Below are 19,277 nucleotides of genomic sequence, written 5' to 3'. Positions count from 1 at the left end.
CCTCACTGAACTGACTGCAGCCATTGAGTGCAAAGTGGTATCTGATGCACTGATGGACACTTGGAGATAGGCCCTTCTGAGACTATTGCCAGAAACTGGTCCTTATATTCTTCAGGCAACTTGCAAATTTTGCCAATACTAACCAATTAACATATGTATCTGGACAACGCTTGATAATATGGCATCCTTATTTGAAAGTTTGTGGTTGTATATAAAAGTCTCATTTTTTGTTCTTTGGGGTAGGACTTCTGTGATCACTATCGTGATTAGCAAGAAGCCTGGGACAAAGTAGGTGGGGGGAAAAAAAATCATATTCTTGCTAGGGAACTTGACAACACCTGTCCATGTGTTTGGCAGTAGGTGGAACAGAAAGCTGGGGTCTGCCAAAAGGTTTTAGCAGGATCTGAAATAGCTTCATTAATGGGAAGGAAAACCCTTGCTAGGGTAGGAGCTTGTAAAAGATACCTAAAAGCTTGTGCAGGCTGCCATGCACAACTTTGGCTACACTCCTACTTTACATCTCGGGTATGTCTACACCTAAGCAGAGCTCAAGCTGAATTAAGCTACACAACTTCAGTTATGTAAATTGCGTAGCTGAAGTCAAAATTGCTTAACTTGACTTTTGCTGCTGTCTACACAGCAGGAAGTCAAAGGAAGAACACTTTCCCTTCAACTCTCCTTACTCTTCATAAAATGAAGATTACAGGAGTTGGAGTAAGAAGTCCTCCAAATTGCCATTATTTTGAAATAAAGGCTTGTCGTGTAGATGCGCATTATTTCAAAATAATGCCAGTTATTCTGAAATAACATTGCTGTGTAGATGTACCCCTTGTGCGGTCCTGAGAGACTTTGAAGTCTCCAGGCAGTGGTGAAGATGACTAAAAGTTGTGGGAAAGAAGAATGTGAAAACAAAGACCTGTGGGGGTTCATCACTAGATTACTCTTCCTCTTCTGGTTCCAAAATTAGGTATGTTCTCTGACAGACAAAATGTTCTCTGACAGACACAAGCACCGGAGGAGGTCATTTGCTCCAACACTGCAGAGAGGATAGTGCACTGGGAGCCAGTATAGCTAAGGAATGCAGAATGATGTAGCAGGTGGTAGCAGCTGTGCTGGCAACAGTGTGTTGATGGTACAGTGAAAATAAATGATGCTATTCATGACAGTGTAGTTAAAGCTACAGCAATCAGTACAACGTGGTGATGAAAAGGAGAGTCCAGAGCAGGGAAGCGCATGAAGTTTTTTGCTGCAGGGACATTCACAGTACCGATATTGGAGATAATTGCTGCTTAGATAAGGCAAGTGGCACTGGAACCAATGGTGCCAGTGCTGTAGATAGCTTCACCTTCTCTGCCAGCTATATCAATCTTAATGACCCTGCTGGAGTTTGAGAGTTGATGCTGCTGCCTCAGAGACTACTGGTCAAGGTTGATGTTTATGACCAGACCTTCATTCCTACACTGGAGGAAATTTTGCAGATTTGTCCATTTTGCGATGATGACCTGGACAGTTTGTCAGCCTTGGAAGATGAAGACTGTTTTGAAGGCTTTGAGAAAGTCACAGGAGGAGAATATCACTTTTCTCCTGATTTCAGCTTTGAGACTGAAAGCAGCCAGAAAGGCACTAAAAAAAATAATCTTCCCATCTTTTCATGGCTGGGGTCAGGCTTTGAAAGAGGATGCTTTTCCAATAAATGTGCCTTTAGACAGAAGTCCCTTTGCTTCTTCGTTCTCACAGGAAAGAGGAAATAAACAGACCATTTATTCTTAACAGCTGTGTCTAGACTGGCAAGTTTTTCTGCAAAAGCAATTGCTTTTGCGGAAAAACTTGCCAGTTGTCTACATTGGCCGCTTGAATTTCCACAAGAACACTGACTTCCTACTGTCTGAAATCAGTGCTTCTTGCAGAAGCATGATGCTGTTCCCGTTTGGGAAAAAGTCCTTTTGCGCAAAGCTTTTGCGCAAAAAGGCCAGTGTAGACAGCTCAGATTTGTTTTGCGCAAAAAAGCCCCAATCGCGAAAATGGCAATCGGGGCTTTTTTGTGGAAAAGCGCGTCTAGATTGGCACGGATGCTTTTCCGCAAAAACTGGCTTTGCGGAAAAGCCTCCATGCCAATCTAGATGCTCTTTTCCGCAAATGCTTTTAATGGAAATCTTTTAAATGCTGGGGATCTCTGCTGAAAGAAACCCAGCACCAATGAATGAGCTACCTAAACTACTCTCATAGCCAATTATGCTCTAACACTAACTAATGTTAAAAATCTCTAAAAATTTTGTACACAAAGACTTTTTTCCCCCCCAGTAACATTAAACAAACCAAAGCACAAGCACAATGGGGAGCTCTAACTGTTGCCATTAGTGGAAAGAAGGAACTACAACAGAGGTAATGACCATGCCTTTTTGCCCTTGCCTCTGCATGAAAAGATGGCAGGGTGCAAGCACTACCTGCTAGTACTGCTAGTAAGGGTCTCGGACTTGAATGCATTGGCACAAATGGACCTACAGCAGCCTTGTATACATGCACAAATACTGAAAGCCAACAGAAACTATGAAATCACAATAGTTAGAGAGCCTCTGGTGACGGGAAGGCAGGGTATTTCAGTGCAAGCTTAAGGGCACAGTACTAAGCCTCGCTAATAGTTCTGAAGGCTATGTCCACCCTCAGACTCTCAGAAAGTTGAAACTTACATATACATGTTGCAAAAGTGGGGGATCAATATAGGCAACACTTAACAGAGAAGATGAACATTCACCATGTTTGCTTAACACACTGTTTTGCAAGGGATCTCAGAACAGTGACTTGCAAAAACACCACGTCACTATGAAGCACAGCTCTCAAGTTTTGTGCAGATGTTGTTTACAACTGTTATTGAGCTAATTTGCATATAATCATAAACTGAGCTTGTGGTCAACACAGACTGCACCAAGAAATGGTGGAGACAGGACATGGAACTATGCAAAATTTGGCAGCTTTGGCTGCTATAGGTAAGTGCTGGGGTGTTTAAGAAGTAGGGAATTACAGGCTATTGGGGTACAAGGGGCTGCTGTTCAGGAAGTAGAGCGAACTCAGTGTAGCTGGCTGCAAGAACACAGGAGAGAGCAGAAAGTTAGAGGGAGCTTGTGGGGCTGAGAACCACTGCCCATCCTGGAACTACTTTGTGACTAAAATCCAGCACAGTGAGGAGGCACAGAAAAGATACTCGCTTGGCTGACTACTCAACACTGCAGCAGTGGACTTGGTGACCAAAAGACTGAGCTGCAGGTGTGACTGACACACAATACGTGACACCTGGGAGCCCTGATGAGGTGACCAAAGGGCAGAGTGGCAGTTTTAACTCAATTTCCCATCTCTGTTTATACCAAACTTAAATTTAGAGGTCAGTTTCTTCCCCCCACCCACTGTATATAAATATCAGGTAGTTTTACTTACATATGTGCTTCCAACTTCTGCTTCAGCTTGCTGGACTACAAAAGTAAGAATTAAAAATGAATTTAGCTTTATAGCCCAGAAAATTAAATATATAAATCGTGATGTACATACAAATAAGAGCTCCAATTTCTACAAATAGTTGTTTTTAAAAGTTTTACTTTTCACATGCATATTTTACTGCACAATTTGGAAGTGTAATAGTCTTTATGCATTCATAACACTTTATGCATATTCTTTGCATAACTGACATTCTGGATTTTATAGTATACTTATTATAGAATCATTTGACAAAAAAGTAAAAAGGCAGAGACAGAGGAGTCAGAAAGTAGGAAATAAAGACGACATGATCACAAAATCAGACTCCAAATATTTTTCATTAACTTTACTACTTAGACTATTAGAACATTTAGAATTTAAAAACTGATTTATTTTCATATATTTGAAATATTTCCCTCATAAATGGTTAGAACAAAACAAAAAGCTAACCTCTTCCTCCACACAAAACAAACACGAAAGCAAAGGAAGCCAATTCATAGGATTTCCATTTAAGTTTTGAATGTCCATCAATTTATGAAAACACTAACTTTGGGAGAACTACAGACTCAAAAACTTGGCATGGCTTTCAGCTTCAAAATAGCAAGGCTAATGTGATTAACTTTAAAAAGCCAAACAATATAAACTTGTCATGGTGATTTATTGGCAGCATAGATCTTCCCAGATTCTGTAACCAGTAGGATTTGAAGACAGAACTATTTCCATTTCCACAGGAAGAAAATCTCTCCAACCTCAAAGGGAAAATAATCCAGAGGAAATTATTCTGGAATAGGGAATTCTTTAGAATGATGAAAGCCTGTCATTCAAACACAAAATAATATATATATATATATATATATATATAAATAAAAATAAATAAATAAATAAATAAATAAATAAATAAAACCACACGCCACAACTGTTGTGCCATAATTTTGACTAACTAAATCTTAGGCTAATAAAAAAAACCCACCAAGCCACAGCTTTATTGCCATTATAATAATTATCTGCATCACCAAGACTGAACGGGAAATGGGGCATAATTTGTATTATATTTAAAGAAAGTTTGAGGCTAAAACACAAGCATTTTGAGAACTAGTAAGAGGTCCACTAGCTTTCACTTACTCCTTCAGTCTTGGATCCTTGCTCCTGCAAAGTCTTTTGGAGATCCTCAATCTGTTGCTGCAGCTCTCCAATACGCTCATTGCCTAGCCTGTTGGGATGTAAAAGAATTCAGTCACCAATCCGTCTTTGAATAATCAGTATATGTAGAGTGAAGTTATACACTTGGGTTACAATTCTTCAATGGGGTTACACATGGTAGTGTCTGAAATAAATATCTGTTTTTTTTATGTATCATGCCTAATCACAACTGCTCAAGTAGGTGCTTAGAACATTCACTAGACAGTTATTCACCAGTGGGATAACACTTTGTCTGTGTAGTTGGTACCTGAAAAAGCACTGGGATTCTGGCTAGGGTGCTGCCTTTGGACTCTATTTCAGGGCTTCATCTTCAGTATCACATTTTGGCTAACAGGAATCTGATAAATTCCAAGTCCTTCTTCCCCATACTAACTCCTTCCAGCTACAGGACAAGGGAAGTTACTTGCTCCTTTGCTTTTACCTTGAGCACTCTGCTCCATACCGCTAATCTTCTTGGCTTCTAACAATGGGCAGGGTCTCTACTACTCTACCTCTCATCTCCTTCTGATTATTACAGAGGGTGTCTAATATCTAGCCCCTCACAACCTCTACTGCTTTCAATGCTGGTCTACGTTTGGAGCTTTCCAGAGAAGAGCAGTGAATTGGACATGCTTCTTGACCATGTCATTGGTGCCCACAGTGTTCTGAACAACAAGAATGAAAATTAACCAAAGGCATATGGGTTAGTATTTTTTTAAATGAAAACGCAGATTTCAGTTGTTGATGGCACTGGTCTGCCAAGTGAGCAGACAAAGCGTCCTGCCTGGAAATGGTGGGTATATTTTTCTTGCTGTTGTAGACAATTTATCTGCTACTGAAATATTAAGTATTTGAATACTTAATATTCAATCTGGTATGATTGTGTGAGTTGATGCACTTTGTTTTGAAGAAAACTTAGTTTCTGGGATGAGACAATTTAAATAAAGTTTAAATGCCATTAAAAATACCTTTGCATACATAGCAAGAATGAAAGACTGGAACATTTTTAAGTGGCCTACATATAGTTTGTTTGCGCATCATAAATATATTCTTAGGTTTTCAGTAAAAGTCTTACAATTTTTAGCAACTTAAATTACTCCTAAATTATAACCGAATATTAACTGCATTTCTTAAGCAGTGGATAAATTCACCCAGTATCAGAACTTTGGCCATCTTGCCCAAAGATCTACAGTTTTAACAACGTAAAAATAGAGTTATTTTCTTGACCCAATCTAGATCTATTAAGAATCACCCAGAGATGAGTTCTACAGACTATCCTTTCCAAAGTACAGCAAAACATGGAGCAGCTGCATTTGGCCTCCTGACATCTTCTTTGCAGGTTTACGCTTTTTATGGTCTTTGTAGTTTCCTCATCCCTTCCTCTTTGCAATGGGAACCTCAATGCTTCCCTTAGCCAAAGGACAGGATAAGTGATTATTCAACTAATGTTCAATCAGTAGGGCAAGCTACGTTATCTCCCTGCAGTGCTGAGATTATTTTCTGCAGAGTGATTAGCTGCTGTTTTGTCTGACTGGTGCCTACGCCAAACTATTCTCAGGTTTTTAAAAAAAGATTAACAAAAAGGAAAAAAATATCAAGAAAAATCACCTTTTTTCTGTTTCCAGTTCATTCACCATCCGATGCTTTTGCTCTAGCTGTTCTTGAAGTTCTACAATGCGTTCATTTTCTGAACCCTCTTGTTGCAAGAGAAGCATCTTGTTTTCATGCTGCAGTCGAATAAACATTTCTCTGTGGGTCAAAAACAAATAGTCTCTATTCTGTAAAGAGCTTATATAAATAGTTTTTGATTAACCAAGAAGAGTAATGCCAATGTACTGAATGTATTTCAGTAACAAGTACCATAGCATACGTACAGATAGTTTCAGCAGAACTCAAAATGCAGTGGATTTCTCCACAAAGAGAATACACACCAAGCCAAATATGCTTATTTTAATTGAAGGTAATTTCAGGGCTCGCCGAACCCCACTCCCCAGCCATGTAGTTCTGCGCTCTGTGCATGTGCAGATCGTTCTACGCATGCGCAGATCGCTCTGTGCCGGCACTTCCAGGGTGTAATCTACTCATCCCGGGTGAGTAGATTACATTGTTTGTTGAGCCCTGGTAATTGACATAAAACTATCAAAAATCAATTAATTTTGATATGATTAATCTTAATACGAGCACATTATTAATATTGCACAATCAAGTATTCAAAAGTTAGGGAATGCTAGAATTAAGATTGCCTGTGCAACCTTAACTCAGCCCTCTTATCTATAAGCATTATAATGCAGTCTACTTAGATGATCAGACACTATTTTTGATACAGGACCATACATCATTCTAAGTTTGTTTAAAAAAAAAAAAAAAATGAACTAAAAAAACCCAGAAATTCCATCCTGTTATTGATTTGCAATCCTGCTGATGACCTCTCTCTAGACCTAACACTCACACCTCTGCCACTTAAGCTACACAATTCCAGCTATGTGAATAATGTAGCTGGTGTCAATGTACCTTAAGTCGAGTTACTGCAGGGGCCAAACACTGCAGGGGGTACTCTTCTCAGCCAGAGTAGAGTAACAGGGTTGACAGGAGAGCACTCGGCAGTAGATATGGCAGGTCTTCACCAGACCTGGGAAATCGACCACAGATGCACTGATCTCAGAGCATTGTTCCAGGCTGTATTGTAAACGTAGCCAGAATAACTAATGGAAACAGTCATCCCTTATGTGTGCGAGACGGGGTTAAGACACTTAGCTGATGAACTCACTGACAATTTGCTCGCAGTGAAAGCATGGTAAGCCTTAGAAATCCTGGGTTCCATTCCAGGCCTCAGAAGGGAGTGTTCTCTAGAGAGCAGACTTCTGCCAATTTCCACAAAACTTGACCCCTTCTGCTGCATCCTCTCTGATCAGTCTCACTCCCATATCTTCCCCACCGTTGCCTTCTTGTCCTAGTCCTATTCTCCTTGATTACCCCATCCCAGTATTCACTTGGGCTTCTGATTCTATTTCCAGTCCCTTAGCCCAGCCAGCCCTAGTATCCCCCTTGGGGCTCACTGAGAGTCCCAAAGTGTTGTACTTTCCCCAGTTTCTTTCTTAGAAACTGGAAAACTTAAAATAAACCAATAGCCCTGCATATAAAGTTTCATTTCAAATAGTTAAAGAATGGTCAACTGAAAACAGGATCTTAGAATGGGAAGCATTAAGTAACCTTAATAATATGTGGTATTACCAGCCCTGCCTATAACACAACTTCTAAAAGTCTTCAGATTGTTCCTTCAATTCCTTTATGAGAACAAAAACACATTTACTGTATTAGCGAGACATATGCCACCACATTATTCAGGGCCAAATCCGTACTTAGCAAGTCCCATGTGATTACTTATCCTTGGTTCTGCCAGACTTTCCATAAAACCATGGCAAGTTCCTAATCACTTTGCGAATCTGCAAAATGAAGATACCTTCTTAACTGTCTCAATACACTGTATAAGGTAACTTAATATCTCTAAAGCATTTTAGCATCTTCCCTATAAGAATGTCAAACTACTACATAGTGTTGCTAACAAATCTCCAAACTTTTATAGTTTTTTAGTTGAAAAGATGTAAATTGTCCAGCAAGCTGAGATGCTGAGCTTTTGCAAGAGATGGATATTGCTCAAAGTGAGTTCCTTCCCTACCTGTATTCCACTGGTAGAATTTCAGCAGCAAGATTCTCATGACTTTTTACAGCAGATGCATCTGAAAAAAGCATGACAAGTTGACAAAATTCACTTCCAGATAACATCTATGTATGTATTTTGGACATGTGCATCTGTCTGTCTATCTGTGAACCTATTTATTCAAGAATTCTTCTTAAACAGTAATAGCTAGGACCACTACATTTGCCATGCAGATTCCTCTTATCTTAAAGCAAGATCATGGTCCCTCAAACCTGCACCCTGACTCCTGCACCCCCCACACCAGTGTGCTCTCTAAGACTATAGCCGCGGCATGTTAGCAGCAGGGCCTTGCTGAAGCTAGCACTGGTAAATACATCAGATAGAGATGTGAGAGCAATCAGGGGTGCAATAGACTAATAGTCTGGAATTAATTAATGTATGAATCGGTGTAAACACACTCCTCTCAATATACATTATTCTTTTTATGTCTAATTTCTCACACACACATATTTGCATATATTAGGTAGCAATAAATGACACCTGCATGTTTACCAGGAGCAACAAACAACCTGTCCCTGTCCCATCTCCGTGTGCGTATAAAAACCCCACACCGCCTACACAATCGAAATGCATTGAATCACACACACATAAACAGACACTCAGTAATCTCATTGGCTGTAGTCTAGAGGGTTGATCCATTTAGAACTAACATTTCTAGGAATGGTTGGGCTGGAAGTGTCAAGGTGCTGCATACAGATTTCTTAACGGTCTTGGTTCGTATTTGAATCTCTTCCTGCACTCCCAAAACCAAAAAGTTTGCCACCTGCTAGATGAGGTAGGGTATTTGAACTAGTACTTGTGTGCCCTGGAAATGTATGTGAATGTTAAGAAATGACCATTAGCTGTTACTGAGACTGTTCAAAAAATGTCAGCTCCTCTTACCTTCATTTGTTCATAAATAGGACCAGGAACATTGGTGATGGGTTTTACTGTAACTGGATTATTAACAGTCATTGGTGTATTTGTTTTCTTCATTATTTATGTATGGTGGCTGTAAAGCTGGGTAGCCTGGGTCTTTTATGTAAGGCTCCTCTTATTTAGTGTCGATGCATTTGTGTCTGTTTCAGATTGTAGACCTGCATTTGTGTGTGGCCGAGAGAATGTGAAATTTGTGTATTTTGAGGTATATGCCTCTGTATGTGTGTTGTAAGGGGTTGTGTTAATGTGTATATTGTTTCCATCAGTGTGTTGTGAGTGTGAGAATTTTTAGTGTACATTATTAGTTTCCCTGTGTGTGTTGTACAAGTTTGTGGCAGTATGTGTTGTCATCTGTGCAGTGTGTGAGCTTGTGTGTCTTTCAGTTCCCAGGCTGTGTTATGGAGCTACATAGTAGTGCACAACCTAGGTAGATTGTGTTAACGTGGGTCAGCAGTGTATTGTGTTCGTTTGTGCGTGATATGGTGTGGGTGATAGTGTTTCATTTCTGTGTTAAGCTGTGTGGCCCCCAGGCAGGGGGACAGAATCGGTCTAGTGAAATCAAATGTTACAATAGTTATAAAGAGTACACAAGATGGGAGTGCAGGGGTTGGGGAGTCTACGAATGTAGGAACAGTGGGAGCAAGGCTGGGTGGGAATGAGACTGGATGCCAAGCTGGTTGGTTTTCAGGGTGGGTGGATGCAGGGTCATGCACCTTGTTAAATTATCCCTTCTTTTAGTATTTTTTGTTAGTAACTGGTGGGTGCTTCAGTGGCACACATGCAAACAAGCACACATGACATCAATATTGGTACACAAGACAAAATTCACTCTGCTCATGGATGGAAAGTCTTAGAGGGAACACTGCCCCACACTATCAGCCCCCTGCCCAGAAGGGCCCAGGTAATGCCAGGTAAGTCTCCCAGTAACAAAACAGCCTCAAAAAAGTACCTGTTTGATTCAAATGATCCTGTTGCATCTGAGAACACCGGAGCTCTTCATTAGTTTCTTTTAGAGCATCACGCTGTACTATGATTCTCTATGAAAAAGTCAAAGAATATTTAAGGTGGAAATAATACAAAGGTGTTTCACATTGGCACATTACATTAGGAATGAAAGATCATTTGTAACACTATTTTCAGGACATCAGGTAAATGCTGAAGGCTTTTGATAAGATTTATACCAAATGTTGACCTTTATCAAGTTATAAAACCCACTATATTAAAGCAACTATATATAATTTCTTGTACTAAGTCTCATACCTATGATAGCATTTCTGAGGCGTAAGAGCACCTGAGAAATGGTTTTCAAGATGATAAGTGACAAATTCTGACCAGGCCAGCACAGGCAGGCGGGCAGGGACACACACACACACACACACACACACGTACGTACGTCGCATTTTAGCCAGTTTGAGTAAATACTCATGCATAAAACTTACTTCTTTTTCTTTGACTAAAGCTTCATGCTTTTCTTCAAGTCGCTTCAATTCAAATGCTAATGTATCAGCTCTTTTGGACTCCTCAGAAAGTCTGTTATGAAGCTCCTGGACCTGGCAGGATAATGACATGGGTGTTATATATATTACAGTAAAACTCCATTGGTCCAGCATCCAACGGTCCGGCATGCCTGATGATCCGGCACCATCTGGAACCCAGAGGTGCTCCGGGCAGCCAGACAATTGGAGCTGCTCTGCCCCCGGCTTCCCGGAGTCAGCCGCTGGTCAGTTTCAGCAGCAGCTGAATCGGGAAAGCCGGGGACAGAGCAGCTGGGGTGCTGCCGGGTTGGTTCCCTAGTGCCGCCCTTCGGTGCTGCGGGACCAAACCAACAGCACCCCAGCTGCTCTGCCCCAGACTTCCCCAAGTCAGCCACTGCTGAAACTGACCAGCGGCTGACTCGGGGAAGTCTGGGGCACAGCAGCTGGGGTGCTGCCGGGATGGTCCCACAGCACTGAGGAGTGCACCCCCCCCACTCCACTCCCGACCCCTCATAGCCCCCCCTTCCTATAGTCTGGCAAATCTGATAATCCGGCACCCCCTGGGTCCTAAAGGTGCCGGATTTTCTGAAGTTTACTGTAATACAATCTTAGAACAGTGTTTTTTTTTGTTTTTTGTTTTTTTTAATTCTGGCACTCATATGGGTGGGGGGGAAGACAGTAGGATTAAGAAGAGGAAGGAGATTATGTTAAAGTAGTTCTTTATTAGGTTTCTGAGAACATGTAAATAAAGTAGGTTTTCATGGTTGTTGTAACCTAGTGAGAACTACAGTAAAACTCCATTGGTCCGGCATCCAATGCTCCGGGACTCCTGATGGTCCGGCACCATCAGGAACCCAGAAGTGCTCTGGCTGCTCGACAACTGGAGCTGCTCAATGCCCGGCTTCCCCGATTCAGCCGCTGCTGAAACTGACTAGCTGCTGAATTGAGGAAGCTGGGGGCAGAACAGCTGGGGTGCTTCCAGGTTGGTCCCGTAGTGCTGCCCTTCGGGGCTGCGGAGCCAACCCAGCAGCAGCCCAGCTGCTCTGCCCCAGGCGTCCCCAAGTGAGCCACTGCTGAAGCTGACCAGCAGCTGATTCTGGTCAGCCGCTGGTCAGCTTCAGCAGCAGCTCACTTGGGGACGCCTGGGGCAGAGCAGCTGGGCTGCTGCCGGGTTTGTCCCGTAGCACCTGCCCCTGGGCACTGCGGGAACAACCCGGCAGCACCCCAGCTGCTCTGTCTAAGGTGTCCCCAAAAGCAGCTGGGGTGCTACTGGGTTGGTCTCGCAGCGCCAAAGGGCGGCGCTACCAGAGCAACTTGGCAGCACCCCAGCTGCTCTGCCCCAGGCATCCTGGATTCAGCTGCTGCTGAAACTGACCAGCAGCGGCTGAATCCAGGACGCCTGCGGCAGAGCTGGACTATCGGAAGGGGGGGCTATGAGGGGTTCGTGGTGGCATCCCTCTCCACCCCACCCCAGACCCCTCATAGCCCTCCCTTCCGATAATCCGGCATATTTGATAATCTGGCACCCCCGGGTCCTAAAGGTGCCAGATTACCGGAAGTTTAGTGTAAAATGTTTCTCTGATAAACGTAACAAACACACGATTCATGTTGGCCACTAGCTTCTTTCCCCTTATATTTAAGGCCTACAGAAATTCCAGTGATTAGTTTGGAACTTTGAAAAGCAAATTTTTGTGCATTTCCAAAAATGAAGACAAGATTTTTTTTTTTAAAAAAGGATTCTAAAAATCACTATGACAGTATAGCATACCTTGAGGATGTTAGCTACACATGAAACAAAAACAAAATACTTGATCACCACTCAACTCAGTGAACTGATGCGTTACACAGTGTGCCCTGAACTGCAGGTCAAAAAATGAGCTCAGTTAAGCCATCTGGTGAGAGTTTGGAAGAGAAGGCAGGCAGGCAGAGCTGAAAGTTTCCTTACAAGCTATCTTGACACTAGCCCCAATAACCATTAGATCAAGCTCCCATTTTTTTTTCCAGTCAACTGTGATTATAGTTAATAAAATTACACCTGAGAAGAGTTAAGATACCGAGTACTGTTTTTGCCTTACCTGCCTTTTGTATGTTTCCAGCTGAGCACGTGCTGCATTTGCCTTCTTTAGTTCTTCCTCTAGGCTGACCGTATTGTGCATATACATCATGTTTGTGTCTTGCAGAGATTTCACCTGTCGGCGGAAGTCATTCAAGTCTTCCAGTTTTTTACGATATACTTCAACTGTTGACTCTAGTTTATTTGCCTTATCTGCAAAAGTTCTACAAGGACACAAATAGAAATTATGGAAACAGTAAGATGTAGTTTTCACACTAACTACAACCAAACAAATTAACAAGTTCTGCCCTCATCTGCAAGCATAGCTCCATTTAGCTTAGACAGGGAAATGCATGCGTGTAACCAAGGCTAGTGTTACGTCTGTTTAAAATTAAAACAATAATTTAATTCTTTTAGTTGTTGGGTTGATATAGATTCATGTGCAATATTTAGTTTTAAAAGTAGACATTGTAGAGGTGCAGTTCCACAAAAGTGTGTGTTTACATATGTCTAGTATATTAAGTGACCCCATGGATTCATGGTGTTGGAGTTAATACAAATGAACTATGTCCTGGCCTAAATATTGATCTTGAAGCTGAGTAAGCCTGCAAAATACTCATGCTGCTATCTAGCCGGAATAGATACAAAGCTACAGTACAATACTATGTAGATATGCTTGCAGATTATTATCCTAAGGGTATTTTTGCCAGGAGGCATGGCCAAGGAAGACAAATTGATCAGAAAGTGTTCTGGCCAAATAATATCAAGGTATTTTGATACAGAAATGGACCTTCATTTCACTGATATAAAACTATTATTAATAAATCTTTAAACTAAATGTTGAGTCACTTTACTGTCTGGCATCTTCGAAAATTAAAAGTTATCATAGGAATAATTCCAATATTCAGTTTCTTATACTTAATGCTCTTCTATGAACCTTGATGTAATACAAGATTGGAATACATTTTATTTTTTATTAAATTGCGTATAACAGGCAAAGTTATTTACATGGGCATATTTATAGAAAGACGATAGGAAAATACTGTATTTATTTTTTGTACTTTTAAATAACCAGTTTAACTGACATATGTTGAAATGCACTCAATAGGATTAGTTTTCATCATGTTTTGGTCCTACTTAGTTTCGTAATCCTGAACATACAGTCTAGCTAAAACACTCATGCAGATAATTAAGTTTCATTTTCACTTGATTTGAGACTTACATTTGGACAATTAAATATTTTCCTGTATTAGAAGAGGTGGGCCTTTGCCAATAAACATATCCTGTTAGTAATAAAATCCATCATGATTGCAACACTCATTTCCTGGGGTATTTTGTTTTTTTATACCGGGAGCAAAAAGCTTCTCTTAGTCCTGCTTCATGTGGAAGGTTTTTTTTTGCAGAATAATGTTGATAAGTAGAATAATTACTGTTGCCATGAACTCACATGTCACCCTCCACTTTTATTTTTCACTAGAGCCTTGGCATTATCATTTAGAACCTTCAGTCTGAGTATCTACTAGGTCTACTACATACCTAAGAACGTCAATTTCATCTTTTAGGGCCCTGGATTCCTCTGCCAAACAGGTTAACTCATCATTTCTATGTTGCAGCTCAATTAGTTGTTTCTCCAGATCTTCACAGTGAACACGATAATCATCCTTTGCAGCTTCAAGCCTTTTGTAAACAAGAAGCTGTTAAAATATATTTTCCTTTCTATCTTTTGTTCACATAACTAATATGATCCACCTTCTATTGAAACAATAACAAATTCAGAATACATAAATGTGACAGAATAAAAAAGGTATTTAAAGCCTGTAAAAAATAACTAAAGAATTGTCACAAGGGCTATTTACCACAAATGTGCCATATGGTATGAACAGAGCTCTTAGTTTACTGTGTTAATATTTTACATGAAGGAGTGTCTGATTCACTTACAACTGCTGTAAAAGGAAGTGTCAATCACAGACAGATATTTTTTGGTACAAATCACCACAGGAAACATGTCATTTGTTTTTTATCTTTGGTCCTCTCTCCCCATCCCATTCCCCCTCTCTCTCAGAGCCCACAATATTTTAGAAAATGATAGCAAGAAAGCATAAATGGTCTCAGTGATCATTCAAAACGAAAGTAATTTGGGGAAAAATCTAAGTTTAAAACTATAGTTTATATTAATTCAATGACAGGAAGAAGCTTTTAGAACAGTCAATAGAAAAGTGAACTTAGAAGGAAAATCCTACCTATTTAGAATAAATTCCAATCACATGACATTTTGAAGGAGAATTAAATAAAGCTACAAGTTATTTCATACCTGAAGTTCTCTTCCTGCAGTTGTTCTAACTGAAGCTGTGCATGGAAATATTTTTTTGTAACAACACTATTTGGATCATCAAGAGATCCATCTAACTGGTCTAATCTGTCATTCATGACCTCATTTTCAGACATCAAGCTGTTCTTTTCATCTTGAAGGGCAGCCACCTAGTGTACATAACACAACATTAAATGTATAGATCCTATCCAATGACCATGAAAATCCCAAGATAATAGATAAGATGCTACCAAATAATGTGTTTATTACATAAAAATTGAGTATTTGAAAAATGTAGGAAGTGATTTATAGACTACCCATAAGCACCTAGTTGCTTTAGAGTATGAAATGTTTTGTAAATTAAAGCTATCTTTTAGAGGACTCAACAAAGTAATAAATGCAGAGGGGCAACTGCTATTTCCACATTTTATGAACAAAGGGAAACAAATGTTACAATTAGTTCAATAAAATGATATTCATAGAAACTAAACAGAAACAATAGTAGTAGGATGAAGATACTCCCCATTTGGCTTGTGCGCTAACAATAAAAAGCAGAATGACACTGGCTAGCACACTCACACTGCACTGCCGTGCATTCAGCCATGGATGATTGTGCAAAAAGCAGGTCCAAGAGCCATAAGCTAATAAGCGCACACACAAAAACCTAGACAGCATCAAATAGGACATGCATTTTTCAGTGACTAAATAGTTTGATTTTTAGAGTGTTCACAGCTAAGCAAGTGGGAACACAACATTACACTAAGTTGGTAAGTATACTCCACAGCCATAAAATGGGCAAGGATTAAAAGGATGGAACCCTTAAGCTCTTTCTAGCGAAAGATGTGTTAATTTTAATACTTCAGACATCAGAGCACATAGCATGTGTTAGTTAATTGGCACGTAGACAGCAGAATGTGCTCTTTGGGTTATGTTTTCCTGAATCATAAAGGAAACCTACCTTTCTTATACTCTCGGAAAATATCAAGGAAGACTGAGACCTTACAAGTGAATTTATTAAGAATTAGTTTAAATTAGAACTATCAGTCATTATTATGACTTTCAATACATGTGCAGCATATCATGGTTGCAATATTTAATAAGATATAAAGTTAACAATAATCTTATTGGTGCAATAGTAAAATATTTTTTTAATCTGTGATTATATAGTAATATCAGTGCCTATAATCAAAGAGATGTAAAATAAACCAACAGCACCCTCTCACCACACTTCACTGAGTATTTACTGCCCCTAAGGTCCTATGCTCTGAATCTCTGGGAAACCAGTTTACTTATATTTTCAGACCGTGAGAACATCACTGCCTTATGTGTCTCCCTGTGCAAGGCCTAATCAGTTCTAAATTACACAGTTTCAGAAAACAGGATGTTTATTAACTGAACATCTGACTCTCATCCTTCGCCCTCCTTTCAAGTCCCTGAAGTCACATTGGTGTTGAAATGAAGCAGGTGACAGCCAAACACATTATACTGAAACCATGGTGCACCACTGGATGAGGAAATCAACAATTATGTATTGTGTAACTTCAAATATATGGACACACATTTTACAAAATATACTTTCCATTAACTTCAGTTACCATTTGTACATTCATACTCAACTGTACATAATATAAAAGCTCAGTTATTCAGCAAGTTGAGGAAATGGGGGCACAGTTAATAAATATTCTGGTTGAATGAGTTATTATTTACCCATAGAACACCAAATTTTCAAAAAATTAGAATACAATAAAATAAATGAAGTATAAAACAGTATATAGGTACTCACCAATCCAGTAGTAGTTGTGTTCTGCAGAGTGGCTGGTTTCACAGGTAAAGTTTCTATATAGTACGTTCTCTTATGACACCACATGCCACTATGGGCAGCACATGGCATATACCCAGATCAGTAAAAATACACTCAACACTAAAACTATACTGAATATAATTTAATCTTAAACTATTCAGAAAGCACTTCAGGATCTTGCAATACCTCAGGGTCATCATCATCATCATCAACAAAAATTATCATTGCAGAGGTAGAATGTGTAGAAGATTGAGCAGATTGTAGTGACCTGACCCTATGACAGCCCTGGACACTGCTTTTTTGAATAAATCCCTGATCTCAGTTTGCTCACTTGTCTTCTGCCTCTTTCATATAACAGTGCAGAATATGTAATTGCATAATGTTCTGGGCAGTATACTAGCTCCGGTTAGTAGACTGAAGACTTGTGTTGCAAGGTATTAGAAATACCAGCTAGTTGACCTTTCTGGTTAACTGAGTGCTAGATAACAGAGCTCTCACTGTACTTTTAACAACAGCTCCTTCTCATGACATGCAAGAGCAGACCAACCAGATTTGTGGGAACTACCATAAAGTTAACTGCCCCAAACAGAAGTCTATAAGGTCTGTGTGGTACAGTTCGGACCTCCCTGATCCAGTACCCTCAGGACCAAATTGGTCCCGAATCATAGAATTTGCCGTACCAGGGAAGGTGAAGACTCCCTACCTAGCTGTAGGCTGTGCTCCTGGCTGGGCTCCCTGCCACCTACCATGCCCGCCCTGGCCAGGGCTGCATCCCCCCACCGCACCAGCCCCAGGCAGAGGCCAGCCCCATTGCCTCCATCCCTGGCCAGGACTGGGCTACATGCCCAGCTGCCAGCCCTGCTGACGCCAGCCCCAGGTTTGCGATGCTCGCTCCTTGCTGCTGGTCTCACTGCCTCCAGTCCTAGCAGAGTCTGTGCTGCCCACCGTGCCAGCCCCGACTGAGGCTGCATTCCTAGCCAGCGGCTCTGGTGCCTCCAACCCAGACTGAGGCTGCGCTCCTCACCGCCAGCTCTGACCGAGGTTGTGCTCCCCACTATGCCGGCCTAGTCCAGGCTGCGCTTCTGAACTGGCCCAGCCGAGATTCTTTGGTACAGCAATATCCATGTTAAGTTAAACCTATAGTTCTGATTTCTCAGAATTAGGCACGAGAGGTGCCATAGCAAAACCAGAAAGGGCAATTTTGGACAGGCATAAATGGCTGGCATAAAGTTACATGGTAAAATCTTTCTTTAGCCTTGATATTTGGTAAATTCAGAATCATCATATATTTACAGTGGTTACAATTATAAGAAAACATTTACTGCAATATGTCTGGACAAGCAAGTGGATCAAGTTGCTCACAACACTCCTGTTAATGCTTTCCAGAATCTTTTTTTTTTTTTTTTTGCAACAGTGTTACACTGTTGACCCATTATTTAGCTTGTAGTCCACTGTGACCCCTAGATCCCTTTCTGCAGTACTCCTTCCTAAACAATCACATCCCATTCTATAAAAGTGCTGAGGAGTCCTGTGGTATCTTATAGATTAACCAAAGTGTTGGAGCATAAGCTTTCGTGGGCAAAGACCCACCTCGTCACATGCATCCAAAAGGATCGATATCCTATCAAAAAAAAGCTGATTGGTTTGACAGTTAAACTGACTGGTCTGTAGTTTCTTGACTTGTTCTCATTTCCCTTTTTATAGATGGGCACCATATTTGCACTTTTCCAGTCTTCTGGTATCTCTGACTTCCATGACTTTTCATAGCTATAATTTTGCAACGACTGCTTATAACTGCAAGATTTCAAGTAATTACTCCAAATCTTTCGTACTATGAACAAGCAGTATATTTTCAGTAACTGTAGGAGAATTGAACATGATTTACATTAAAGAATAGTTTTCTAATAATCACATGTATGAAGCACTTCAATATGTGTAAGCTTTGTTTCAATATAAACTGATAAGGCTAAGAACTACTAGATGAAATGTAACCACTAAAGACTTTTGATTTTGCAAATGTTTAACAGAGTTTCTATGTTTCTACTTCTGCATGTCACATATTTGAAAAATTAAGTTTGTGTATCTGACCTGCAAGTCTAATTCTTGACATCTTTGCTTCAGTTCTTCTTTTTCTGCAAGTGCTTCCTGAAGGTCTTCCAGGGCTTTTTTCATCTTTAAAAAAAAAAGATAGATTTAATGCTAGTTCGATATAGTGAAATTTAGATTACTTATATATTCCCCATTTGTACAAGGAATGACATATGATAGATACGACAGAGACTAAAGGAACATCTTAGGGATGTTAAATTTAGTTTAATCAACTAGTCGAATTTTCCATTGATTAGTCAATAAGTAGAAGA

The 19,277-nt window shown here is 40.3% G+C and overlaps 1 protein-coding gene across 3 annotated transcripts in view; it reads right to left on the bottom strand.

The window, feature by feature from the left end:
- HOOK1 (hook microtubule tethering protein 1) overlaps nt 1-19,277 on the bottom strand; it is a 54,121-nt gene that overhangs the window by 12,630 nt on the left and 22,214 nt on the right. For all 3 annotated transcript variants that reach the window (XM_075936094.1, XM_075936092.1, XM_075936093.1), the window contains exons 8-17: nt 19,006-19,089; nt 15,120-15,286; nt 14,345-14,485; nt 12,831-13,032; nt 10,720-10,830; nt 10,230-10,317; nt 8,321-8,381; nt 6,253-6,393; nt 4,588-4,675; nt 3,430-3,464 (exon numbers count right to left, since the gene is read on the bottom strand). In XM_075936094.1, coding sequence (XP_075792209.1) covers nt 3,430-3,464; nt 4,588-4,675; nt 6,253-6,393; nt 8,321-8,381; nt 10,230-10,317; nt 10,720-10,830; nt 12,831-13,032; nt 14,345-14,485; nt 15,120-15,286; nt 19,006-19,089 — 1,118 coding nt within the window. The remainder of the gene's footprint in view (nt 1-3,429; nt 3,465-4,587; nt 4,676-6,252; nt 6,394-8,320; nt 8,382-10,229; nt 10,318-10,719; nt 10,831-12,830; nt 13,033-14,344; nt 14,486-15,119; nt 15,287-19,005; nt 19,090-19,277) is intronic.

Source organism: Pelodiscus sinensis, chromosome 9 (assembly GCF_049634645.1).
Source record: "Pelodiscus sinensis isolate JC-2024 chromosome 9, ASM4963464v1, whole genome shotgun sequence".
Classification (NCBI taxonomy): domain Eukaryota; kingdom Metazoa; phylum Chordata; order Testudines; family Trionychidae; genus Pelodiscus; species Pelodiscus sinensis.
Note: the sequence above shows the minus strand (reverse complement) of the source record. Positions and strands in the feature narration are given on the sequence as shown.